At 34.3% G+C, this 13,686-nt stretch overlaps 1 protein-coding gene across 1 annotated transcript; it reads left to right on the plus strand.

Moving 5' to 3' along the window:
* The first annotated feature begins 6,706 nt into the window (after positions 1-6,706).
* LOC140802406 (uncharacterized) lies at positions 6,707-8,622 on the plus strand. The gene is made up of 2 exons (XM_073157926.1): positions 6,707-7,141; positions 7,592-8,622. The coding sequence occupies exons 1-2, from the start codon at positions 7,028-7,030 to the stop codon at positions 7,934-7,936; spliced, it is 459 nt and encodes a 152-aa protein (XP_073014027.1). The 5' UTR covers positions 6,707-7,027; the 3' UTR covers positions 7,937-8,622.
* Positions 8,623-13,686: the final 5,064 nt, after the last annotated feature.

Here is a 13,686-nt window from a genome sequence, read left to right on the forward strand (position 1 = left end):
TTAAAATGACTAGAATGTCATTAGTATGACTTGGTTAAGGTATTTCATAATATTTAAGTTAAGTTAACTTAACTTAGAGATTTTATTAAGTTTAACTATCTAATAACAGCAAGATGTTTTTTGTACATATTCGCTAAATCATAGGGCTTCATTTGCAAATAGTACAAATATAGGGTATAAACCATAATTTCATTAAAAGACATGGTGTTATATGTAAATTTCCCTATAGTTTAACTCATTTTTATTGGGCGATTTGTACTATAAACCAAATATATTTGCAATATTGCATCATTACTCGGTTTAAGTTTTCTTTGCAGTTTTACTTAAACTTTTCCAAAAGAACCAAAAATACTCTTGCACCGATTTTGAGGATATCTCTCTATATTAAATATAGAGTGTAATTAACTTTATTTTATTAGCAATTAAGTGAACAAAACTCTATTTTATTTGTGTTGATAGATTTTTATAAAAAGCATGATACAATAGAAAAGTTTTAACTCACTAATAGTGTTCCAGTATTTAGGCATTTGAATAGCCTTTGGAGGTGTTCGAACACACCTGCGAGTCTGATATTTTGTTTCGGACACAAAATCCTGAGAGGAGCATCACTTAATTGATGTTCAAATGGGCCCAGATGTGTTTGAACACATTTTTCTGAGAGAAGTGGTCTTTAATGGGCATTTGAACGAGCCCCAGATGCGTTTGAACTCATTTTCCCTAGACAGAAGAAAATAATAGAAGTACGAACAACCCTTATGGGCATTCGAACAGCCTTGGCTATTTAGACTATTTTTGCTAAGTGCGTTCGAATGACTTTTCTTGCGTTCAAACACCCTAACAAAGTTAATCAATTTTGGACCAACTTAAACTAGGTTCTCATCTATCTTTTGAAACCTATATAAGTTTTTAAAGCCTAGAAGATAGGAGGTGATTAAAGAATGGAAATTGAAGCTTTGGCAAAGATTTGAGTGGAAATTCTTCATTAATCAAGAAGCTATATGTTTTGAGAATTTAAAGATTGTTTTTGATCGTTACAATGTTGTGCATCTTGTTTCGAGGGTTACTATGAAAAGATTCGTTCAATCTCAAGGGTCAAAGAGATCGGTGCAATCAACCATTAAAAGCAATTAATCGTGGGATCTAGTGAACAAGAGATCTTTAAATATAGCTGTGAATTTTAGCAATTAATCTGTAAGGAGTTTTTAAAGCCTAGAAGATAGGAGGTGATTGAAGAACGGAAATTGAAGCTTTGGCAAAGATTCGAGTGGAAGTTCTTCATTGATCAAGAAGCTACATGTTTTGAGCATTTAAAGATTGTTCTTGATCGTTGCAACGTTGTGCATCTTGTCTCGAGGGTTACTATGAAAAAATTTGTTCGATCTCAAGGGTCAAAGAGATCAATGCAATCAACCACTAAAAGTAATTCATCGTGGGGTCTAGTTTACAAGAGATCTTCAAATATAGCTGTGGATTTTAACGGGTAATCTGTAAGGAGTTTTTAAAGCCTAGAAAATAGGAGGTGATTGAAGAATGGGAATTGAAGCTTTGGCGAAGATTCGAGTGGAAGTTCTTCATTGATCAAGAAGCTACATGTTTTGAGTATTTAAAGATTGTTCTTGTTCGTTGCAACGTTGTGCATCTTGTCTCAAGGGTTACTATGAAAAGATTATTTGATCTCAAAGGTCAAAGAGATCGGTGCAATCAACCACTAAAAGCAATTCATCGTGAGGTCTAGTGAACAAGAGATTTTCAAATATAGCTGTGGATTTTAGCGAGTAAACTGTAAGGAGTTCTTATACTTACTTTTGATTAGTGGTCGATTTGATCTTAGCAAAAAAGATATGTAATTTTACCCTAGTTGGGGGTTTTCCACGTAAATCATGCGTGTTTGCGTTGCTTACTCATTAGCTTTCATTATTTATCATCAAATTTGCCCATTAAAAGTTATATAGTTGAGATTAAAGTTTACCATAGAATTTTTCAATTGGTATCCAAGCATACCTAAGGATTCATGTAACAACCTAGTCCTTAAAAAAAGGAATTTGTATTTTGTGCACGATGAGCCTAGCCCAGCAGGTGAGAAAGTTTTTTTTATTTATAGAATTGAGCTATAAATAAGAGCAGGCATGTATTGATTAGAATCATTAAATGAATCTAAGTTTAGCCAAAAATTTCTTTCGTCTTTATCTTTTATTATAACTATTAGATCATTTTTATCTTTATAGGAATAGGTTATAACTTTAGATCCACCTTCAAGTACCCAAACCTTAGCTACCACCTTCCTCCAGCAGCCATCCTACCTACAGCTGACCACCGCCACCCTTAGTCATTCGCCACCCTCCTCCGACGACCGCCACAACGTCGGATATCTACCACAATGTCACAACGTCGGACGTTGTCAAATATCTACCAATTTTGGCTAATGTCGATCGCATTTGAACGCGATCGTCGGATATCTTTTATTTTGGCTTATTGGCTAGCCTCTATAAAGGTGTGGATGGCAGCCAAAATCATTATGCTGAAGGAATATTGGTCTCTATCCTCCTCTATCCTCTCTCTAGTCTCTCTACCCTAATCTCCCTCCTCCCTCTTCACCAACCAGCCACCTCTACCGTTGGCAAGGTCTCATCTAACTTTTAATTTTCCTCGTCTGTCGAGTTTTCCCTCCTCCTTGGGATCTCAACCACTTCTTCCCCTTCGTCCTTATCCCTTAAACTACATCAGCCATCCACCCTCATCTCCATTATCATCCATAGCCTTAACATCCACTCCACCAATCACCACCACCTTCATCCCCACTCTATCATGTTTTCGTCCCAATTTTATTTCGAATCTGCAAAGGGCGTATATAAAGAAATGTAGATTAGGAAGTTACGGATCGATCCAATTTGGTCTCATAATTTTTTGACTACGAGAGAATATTTGGCGAATATTTTCCCTCAGTTGTGTGGACTACTTCCTACAATCAATCCAGATCTTGAAGAGATTGTTCCGTAGCCTATCAGGCACTCCTAGGCTGAAATCCAATTTTACCCCTAGGGTTAGGGCTAGGGCAAGTGCATGGAGGTGATGAAGTGCACGAGCTAGGCTAGATTTTTTCAAACTCAACCACCTTGTGCAAACTAGTTTGGGACCTATATACATGAATCCAAGCATGATTATGCGCTTGAGCATGACCAGTGGAATGACCTAGTAGGTTTGCACCATAAGACTGAGTCGAACTCGTATGCGGCTTGACCACAACATGAGTCAAACTTGCATATGGCTCGGGCATGACATGAGCCGGACCCATGGGCCTATGACCCATGTGACTAGCCTCGACAACAAGGTCACTTGGCCCGCAATGCTAGGCCATATTTTGGGATCCAAGCTCAGACTTTCAAGCTTGATTTCCCAAAATTCTTTAGAGGAGACGCACTGGACTAGACCTATCTAACAGAGCAAATTTTCACACTATGGCATGTCTAACCACTAGAAAGTCCAACTAGCATCATTTCACTTTGAGGGCATGGCGATTAGGTGGTATTAGTTGGCTAGGCGAACTTAACCATTCGAGTCTTGGAAGAACTTTGCGGATGCGATTTATGCTCAGTTCAATCTGACCCAATACAAAAAATTTCATGCATGTTGACTAAGTTGACTCAGTCAACAATAGTCTGAGCATATCGGGAAGTGTTTGAACAAATCTACAATCGGGTCACTAACTTGTCAGACTCAGTCTTAAAGAGCACATTCATTAGTGGGCTCAGGCCTAACATTCAAGCTAAAGTCAAAGCTTTGAGGCCCATTACTTTTGATGAAGCCTTCTCCTTAGTTGTTCTGATGGAGTCCAAGTTGAATCAATTGAACTAGATCCGAAAGGATGAGAGAAGAAAAACAACCCAAGCCCAAGGGCCACTAGAGATTGCATCTACCTTGACCAATCCCGTGCAAACGGCTCAGCCCAATAGTTAGATGATCTCGTACTACTTGTATCTAATGACTTGGAGGAGCGCAAAAAGAAGGCTTATATTTTTATTGTAATAACCTATTTACCCCCAGTCATAAATGCAAGAGCTTGATAGCCCACGTCATATTTCTTGGCAATCTCGAAGAGGACGAATCTCAGTCCATTGATTGGCAAAACTAGCTATATAAGTACAAGGACGTGAGGGACTAGTCACCTTGAAGACAAGGTGTCAAAACCGTGGTAGATTGTTATGATCCGACTATGTGGGTTAAGTCGAGTCAAGTTAGTTAAATTTATTTTATTGCTTTAAATTTTAAAATAAATTGGATAATCCATATATGTATCCGATCCACTAGAATTTTTACTCCTATAAATACGAGTAGGCATATGTTGATTAGAATCATTGAATGAATATAAGTTTAGCTAAAATTATTTTTTTGTCTTTATATTTTATTATAGCCGTTAACTCATTTTTATCTTCGTAGGAGTAGGTTATAACCTTAGATCCACCTTCAAGCACCCAAATCCTAACCACCACCTTCCTCAAACAGCCACCCTACCTTACATTCTTAATGTTACCACCACAAAATTGTGTACAATTTAACCATTTGATCCATAACTCGTGATGTTACCACCATTAAAATTTTTACAATTCTATTAGGTTATATCGGTTCAGATCCATAACAGGATTCCATAGTTAATAATTATGGATTCCACAGTTAATAATAATGGATTCATAGTTAATAATTATTTTACACAAATATTTCATAAATTATCTATGTATTATTTGCAGTTATACACAAACATTTCATAAATTGACTTATTGTTGTTGCACACAAATATTTTAGATACATGTAGATTAGTTATTGTTGTAAATAAATATTTCATAATAAAACTTAATTATACAACATACTCCTATTTTTTTATAAAATTAGTTTTCACTATAATAAAATAATGTCGATTTGATTCATCTAGTACTCTTTCTTCATAGAATAGCTATCAAGTGAGGCATTACTTATCTAGGCACGATAGTTGTTGTTGAGGCAATTATGACTTCATTTGAACCCTCTCCCATTTTTGACCTCTTACGATGTTTCTTTTTTTTCTTTTGATTACATCAATAATAATTTTTGTTGTAATTACTACATAAAGCTTAGCTATATCATTTTGTATAAATATCATTGGTGCGCCACTTTATAGATGATTCTTATACTCCATAAATAAAATCCCGCAATTCACTCTATAAAAAAGATCTCATAAATAATGAACTAGGTTGATAAGCAAACTAACATTTCACTTATTTATTCTTACAAGTAATATTGTTTAGGGATAGAAGAAAGCAACGTAAAACCACAGTTGGGAGATTTTGAGAACCTTCAACCTTTTCTTCTTCTTTTGTGACTGATATCCATCTTTGGTATCTCTATTTTTATGTCGATTTCTCTTATGGCTAAGACCCATAAAAAAAAAATATATGCATATTAAACAAACTAACCAGAGCATGATCCACAAATTCAAGATAAGAAAAACTAATTTAAGTAATACCAGACTAAAAACTTATTAATAATAGTTTTCATATTTAATATCTTTGGATTCCAAAGTTACTAATTGTTGATCATAAAGATGCTAACTATGAATTTCAAAATTATTATTTATGAATTTCATAATATTTAACTATGATATAGCCACTAAAAAACATAAATAATCACAACCTCAGAAGATATAAAATTAAGTATAGAAAATAATTACTTTTATATAAATTGTCAAATATAATAGAGTAATACAATATAAGGAAATATGAAATATTACTCTGACCATTTAAGTTCCATGTAAAAGCACAATTAGGCTTCTGTAATTTATGAAGAATTAGATCATTCATATACAAAATCTAACAAGTGAATGGACATATACCCAGAATCCTATCTAATGTGAATACCTCTTCTAACTAGTTCATGTTTTCTCTTCCTCCAGCATGAGCGAACTAATTCATCAACAAAATAATTAACATTACAAAAGAGAAAACAAGAATAAGGAGGAGACCTCCGTAAGCTTTGCATTCTTTGATTTATCGACGAAGGAACACTAGTTCTATTAACTGCATATAATATAATTTAAGGTAGCTTCAAGAAAGGGAGAGTTCTCACCGGCAAAGAAGAATAGAGTTTTGGATGGTTTGCTATTGTAGAGAAAAATATTTGAAAAATAATATTCTTAAGATATTTTAATTTTTTCTGCCAGAATTGGTGTATGGGCAATTTTGGTATTTTAGAAAAATAGGGTGAAACCCTAAAAAACAACCTTAAAATAGTTTGTCTGTCAAAACTATAAATATTTTTTTTAATAACGCAAATCTTTAAATATATATTTTTATAGTGCAAATCTCCTATTTTTATTTGATAATTTATATCATTGTACGGATTTATTGGTGCTTTTAGCTCTGTGACATCATTAACCTGAATTTAATTGTCAAAACGTGTGACGACCAAATTCTCCTCATGAGTCGTGCAAGCCCCAACTCGCGAAGGAATTTGTTCTCCTCATGATTCGTGCAAGCCCCAACTCCCTAAGGAATTTGTTCTCCTCAAGATTCGTGCAAGCCCCACCTCCTCCCGAAGGAATTTGTTCTCCTCAAGATTCGTGCAAGCATATTAGTTTTCGACCAAGTCGAGAAGAACTTGAAGCAGAACCTCCCACCGGATGACCGGGGATACTGGGTTCCCCTTCCCCATTATTCCATCGAAAATAAAAAGAGCAAAACCCTGCTCAAATTGCCACGGCAGGAAAGCTCTCGTTTCACTCTCTGCCCGTCTGCTCGCCCGCAAGTCTCCCATTCCTCTGCGTTCTTCTCTCAGATCTTTATACCCTTTGGGGAAAGAGCAAAAAGGAGCGACCTTGAGCACTCCATTCCTCTTTTCTATTCCCTTCCTCTGTCTCTTTGGTATTCTTTCCCCATCCCAAAGGACAAATACGAAAGAAGAGGGCAGAGGAGTGGGAGGCAAACGTGTATGCAAAACAACGGACACAGACGACGTAGAGGGGGAGAGAGAGAGAGAGAGAGAAAGAGATAAGGGAATTACCATGGCCGAACAAGAGAACGTTACCCTCGATGATCTCAAGAAGAAGATGGCTGACTTCGCCAAGGAGAGAGACTGGGAGCAGTTCCATAGCCCCAGGAACCTCCTCCTGGCCCTGGTAACCTCAAAACCATCTCGGCCTTGCGTTTCCCCAAGTGGGTCTTTGGTTTTTAATCGATTTGAAGCGATACCCATTAATGGGGTTTGGATTTATTATTGTTTTCTCGGATAAAGTTGTCTCCTTGGTGTGCTTCCTTGTGATATTCTTCTTTGTGTTGCATCTTCGGAGTTGTTTTCTTTCTTTTTTTAATCGATTTTGAGCAATACCCGTTAATGGGTTTAGGGCTTTTGCTTGCCTTCATGAATATAGCTGCAATCCTTGGTGTAGTTTTTGCATGTTGTGGTGAGAGGGGAGAGATGGGTCCCTTAAGCTTGCCCCGAGCAAGCACAGGCAATAGCTTTAAATTTCATTCCCTGTTATGGCTGTATTATTTGTATCATCCTTTTCCTCAACTGTTCTGAGTTGTTTTCTCCTCTTTTTGTGTATGCGACCTTTTGGTGGTTATAGGTGGGAGAAGTGGGGGAGTTATCAGAGATCTTTCAATGGAAGGGAGAGGTGCCCAAGGGGCTTCCTGGATGGGAGGAGGAGGAGAAGGAGCACTTGGGAGAGGAGCTCTCCGATGTGCTGCTCTACCTGGTGAGGCTTTCAGACATTTGTGGTGTGGATCTAGGGAAGGCTGTTCTCAGGAAGATGGAGCTCAATGCTCAAAAGTATCCAGTTCACCAATGCAAAGGCTCTTCAAGGAAACACACCCACTACTCCAATGCTAACACCTATACCAATACCAACACCAACACCAACAACCATAACACTTATGAGGAATCCAGTAATGGATCTCCTGATGGACTCTGACCTTTTAGGCTTTTGGGTTGCTTTATGTGTTTAGAATATGGCTTTTTATATAGGTGAGCTAAATGGTCATCTTTTTTTTTATTGCACAAGCACCATCTTGGGTGGTAAGACTGGTAAAGATGCAAGCAAAACATAGATAATAGAATTGCTGAACTGTTTCTCCTTCTGTCCTATATGTTGGATGCCTTTACTTTTCTGATCTCTTACTATTGAGAGATGTGCAGTGGATAGACTCCACCCTCACTGCCTTCATTATGGGGGATTCACTGCTATGTTTGGTATATTTATTGCATATCCTATCATGAATGTGGAAATGGAAGTGCCACAGGACTCTTTCTTCCACTTGGAAATCAGGTTGGCCCCTTGGGTGGTTTGAATGTTGGCATCTTATTGGGGAGCCTGTTTGCCAAGGGTTTCTATTCCACTGTGTGATATGATTTGAGGGTCCGTGGCTTTGCTTCCTTGTGCCTTCTGCTAGGAAAAGGACACTCCAGGCAACTTTACTTTGACCTGACTCTCTTCCTGCATGGCTGTACAAGCCCCCTTCTGGATGCCAGTTGTAATAGATAAGTGGTCCAAATTCCTTAGCTTTCTCTACAATTTAGGATGAAGCTTCCTAGTCATAGCTCTTTCATAACTTCATATTGTCTTTGAGTTTACATGAATTGAAATGAAATTTTGTTTAATTGGACTTTAGCCTATTAGATTAGAATCAGATCTAGTAAAGCTTTATATATTCTTTTCAATCTGCAAAAGTTATTGCCCATTTAATCTTTTTATTATTTGACAGACATTATCTTGGTCTTCTCTTTCTTGTTATAATCTTGGATTTGATTTAATCACTGCATGAAAGAGAAGTTGACCAAATCATTGCTGTTAAATGACGGTACCAAGTTTTTAATAGTGGCTTCAGGTAGACAAGAAGGCCTGCTGATGATATACTTACTGCATGAAATAGAGAAGTTTGACTCAATCACTGCTCTTAAATAACAGTACAAATTTGCACATTTTTAATACTGTCTCATGTAGAAAAAAGAAGGCCTACTGATGATATCACTTTGCACAAGAAATCAAACACAGGTAGATTGTCAAAGGACAAAGATCATAGATTAATCTTCATTATGTCATTAACAAAGATTTGGTTTGGTAGGCCATCATTCTCATTATCTACAATTATGATTTGGCAACATTAGCAAGGTTTGATAAAAACAACTTTTGCATCATCATTCTTTTTCCTGTATGAACATTGAGAAGATTGACATGGTACCCGAATGTGTTGCAATAGTTATAGCATCTGCAATGTATTAAATTGGTTGTTAGCTACTGTTCTTCCAGGTCAAGTGAAAGCTCATTTCTGCTGAGTTCTTATTAGGAACTGTTGTAATTGCAACTAGGTACATGAAATAGTGTACGAAAATGTGTAGGCCTGTATGAGCACAGGCTTTCATATGATTGGTACAACACTGGAAACGGTTGGTGAAGGCATTAAAAATAATCCCGTGGAATAAAGGTGGGAAATCAAAGATCCCTCAGAGGATATTTGGTTGTAGGAAATTATAAGAGCTTGTTTGTTTCTAGTTTTCTTTCTTTTCTTTTTATCTTTCTTTTTTTCTCAAGGCAGTAGATGGCATTAGGTAAAGAATGAGTTCCATCTCTGTTTGATTTCTAACCTCATGAGGCATAGCTTTTAATCTATTATATCAAACTACTGTATTTTGTCTTTAAGATAATAAAATACTTTTACCAAAAATTACTCTCCTCTAAGATATTATTATAAATTATCGTCTCGATTTATTCAATTGCTTAAGGAGTTAAGGGTTATCATAACTGATGTGACGTTCATATAATAACAATTATAGTATTTTGGAAAAGAGTTTGAAAATTATAACAAAAGTTTTTTTTTTTTGTTCTTTATTATATAGATAATCGATTGAAAAACAAAATATATCATAATGATCATTTATACAAAAAGTATTGATTCTAAGGGTATCCATACAAAAACCAAGTATTTTGAGGGGGTATGTGTATACATATAAATATATAATTTAAAGATACATGCATAAATAAGGGATTTCTAGACAGGTATACATGCACAAAATTTCTCTCTTTACTAGTGTAAGCTTTTAGAGAAGACGGTAAATTAATATAATATATGAGGAGAAGGTTTAAATATGTGAATGCCTATCTTTCTTATAAATATAAAACATCATCCCACTAAATTTTAATCTATTTCTTGGACTAACTAAAAGGTATCATAGTCAAGCTCTAAAATTACAGAAAATTATACTAAGGTTTTCAGTCAGATTTGTGGGTGATCTATTGCGACGTCCTAACCATCCAACAACTATTATCATCCTATTATCCATTGAACCTGCTCTAGATTAAATCCCCTTTTTGGGAACTTTCGATCAAGTTTTTGATACCCTAAGATTCTCAATCCCTAGTCCCACTGCTAATGAGTAGGACCTATCACATAAAGTCTTACTCTTTGATCATTAAATAGCATGTAGGCTATCTGGACAAGAGGCTAACCATCCTAATACAAGAGACACTTAGGCTAATATTTGGGTCGGATAATGTTCAATCCATCGTCTATAAGCAAGCCGCAGATAGGTCAATGTAATATTCATTTAAATATATTTCTTTTAAAAAAAATTCTTTTTTATTTTAGCGAACAACAAAGGCTGTTTACAAAATCCGAGCTCCTGTAGTCCCGGAGTTGTCAAATATAATGAAATCTTTAAGCTGGAGGAGCATTTTCTCTAAACTGCTCTCCATGCTATATTGACTATAGACATGTATAACTTAAATTCTATAACCCTAAGACTTTCTTGTACATAATATCTCACATGATCTAGCCATGCACAGACTTTTCTAGGCATGCCCTTTTCTCCACCCAAAACCTTTTAGTCATTTGATGGGACTCTCAGCCCACTGTACTAATATGACTTGAAGTCTTGAGAGTGGAGGGGAATATGCATGCTACTCTAGTCTTGTTGGCTAACTATTACACCCTAAAAGACAACTCCTAGAAGCTGGGTTTCATGCATGCAGGCTGCAGTTACCCTGCATGTCTTTATCCTTCAATTTTTCACAGGAAAACTAGATCCCAATGAACCTTCCCCAGCTCTGGGGATCAGAGCCATTGACTGAGAAAATGAGTTAGTTGAGAGTAGGAGAGTCCCAAGACTAATCTGCAGATCGATGTTGATCGATCGATTGGCGTCTTGTAAATCCTTCTAGTAAAGGAATTTAACTTGTTCAACAATGTTGTGATCAAATTATCAGGCAATATAATGGAGGGAAGATATACTTACATTTATTTCTAGGATTCTTTTTTTTTTTTTAAAAGTATACTCATAGCTTCTTGGATGTAAGGAACTATATGACTAGACTCTCACAGTGATGATGGATCACTGGGAAAAATTTAGCTTTCAGTTGCTAGAATCACCAACTCTACTAGCATGAGTGATGAGTGGTGGTAAACATATATTTTGCTCATACTAACTGACCCATTTTATGCGACTTGAATAAATAATAAAGGATTTGAGTAGGACTTGTGATCATCTAACTTTGCTAGTAAGTTTGAAAATTATAATTTCATGCACAACATTTCTCAATATATTATTTGTACAACATATTTCTTCATTGCTTATTCAATCTCTCAACCAATGTTTAACAAATTACAGCATCTTCTTATATATCTTATGAGCTTGAGAATCCTAGGGGACTCTATTTAAAGGATTTAACTGGATATGGTCTAAGGATCAACACTAAAAGAACTTGTTGAGAAAGAGTAATATCATGTATTGCAACTGAAATATTATGAAAATATTTTTATATTTAAATTCCTTACTTTTTTGTAATTGGTAGACGGAAGAAATCGGTTTTTTTGAGTCATAATTTGTTAGTGTTTGGTAAAAGTTGAATTTTTTTTCCCAAATAGTTACTACTCCCTTCCTCTAATTTCACGTTATTTAACGAAAAATATTATCATTTCTTTTTCTAGTTCCAATAAAGACATCAATCCAACAATTTAAATACAAGCTTATAGTCAGTTAGTTAGTTCGTACCAGTTTTTTTAATTTTCAAAGTTTTTGATTATTTATGAAGATCCAATTTTTCCCTGCAACATAGAGTGGATAATATTATCATGTACAGAAAAATTTTGAGGTAATCATTAACATATAAAATTTGAGGAGTTGTTTAAAGTTTGAGTTTATCCAATAATGAGTGTATTGTGTTTTCTTAATACATATATATTTTTTAGGTGAAAATGGAATTTATCGATATTAATTAGTGTTAATATTAAATTATCAAAATGTTGTTTCTATTTTACATCAACTAATTAGAAAAATAAATGATTTTTTGGAAAATTCTTTTTGTCTTATGCTTCTTTCATCTCAATATTTCTCATATTTACATTTTTAAAAATTACAAAAAATAGATAAATGTTTAACAATTTAAATATAAAATTACCATCACCATTAGCTTTGATGGAAAAAAAAATTAAAGATTTCATTGGAATTAAAATAGAGTTAAGTGATATAAATAAAAGTTTAGGGAACACTTTTAACTTTTCCCTAACTGGGAAGAGGTTAAAATATTTTCTCCTATGTTATAATAGATTCAAGATATATGGATTTGGAATAAATAAATAGAAATTATATATTTTAAAAAAATAGGTACAATCTATTAATTTTAACTTAAGAGTTTATATTCTTGAAAAAGTTTAAGCTATTAAAAAACTATATTTATTCTTAATAGGGATAATCCAACTTAGATCCCTTGAATTATCACCATTTTTTATATACTCTCTAAAATTTTTGTTAGGACGTACACACTCTGAATTAAAAAGTTTTTATTTAGGTTAGAGACCCACATAGCTATTTTTTTTCTTGGTCAAAAGATATATCTAGATTTTTTTATTAGTTCAAAGGTGTACATGAGTAATAAAAATATTCAGCAAGTATATATAAAAAACAGTAAAATAATTTTAAGGTCTTAACATTATCCCTTCTTAATATTGCCCTATGAACACTCAACAATTAATGGACTAAGTTATCAAGATCAAGTACTCAAAGAATGAACTAATCCACCTCTATTCTCGTACTGTTGTTTCAAAGATTTTTTTTTTAAAATATTTTATTTGTTACAAAATTTAATAAATAAAAAAGATTGCTCAATCTCATAGATCTCTATCATCTTGATTCATCAAATAATATGTAGTGTCACAATTTTTTCTATTATAAATAAATAAATAGTACTTGACATAATTGTCATTGAAAATTTTGGAAATATTATCATTATCTGTGAAATCCTTAGCAGTTCGAGTTAACAAATGCATATAAATAAGTAAATTATCTTTCTTTCTTATAGAGTATTAGAGTGTGAAATATTTATCATTAAATTTTTTGCATGAAAAATATTTTTTGTTTGTACTATGATATCAAATATTATTAAATGGTTTACGAATTATTTTTGATAATTTTAACCATAGTTACTAAAATTTAACTAATACAGGAGCTTAATGATGTCAACAGCAAATTTTAAGCTTTTATATATACTTGTTATTTAACACGGTATTAGAGTCTAGTTTTCTAGAGATAAATTCAAACCTCATTGAGCGAGTTTTAATTTTTATTTTCTATCATCTATTCTTATTCCACTGCGTGGAAGACCATAGGATAGTGATATATATAAATGGACGGTTAAGATTGTCTGATAAGAACCTTAGTCAATGCCTTCTC

This window comes from Typha latifolia, chromosome 15 (genome assembly GCF_019914945.1).
Source record: "Typha latifolia isolate L0001 chromosome 15, TyphaL0001v2, whole genome shotgun sequence".
NCBI lineage: Eukaryota > Viridiplantae > Streptophyta > Magnoliopsida > Poales > Typhaceae > Typha > Typha latifolia.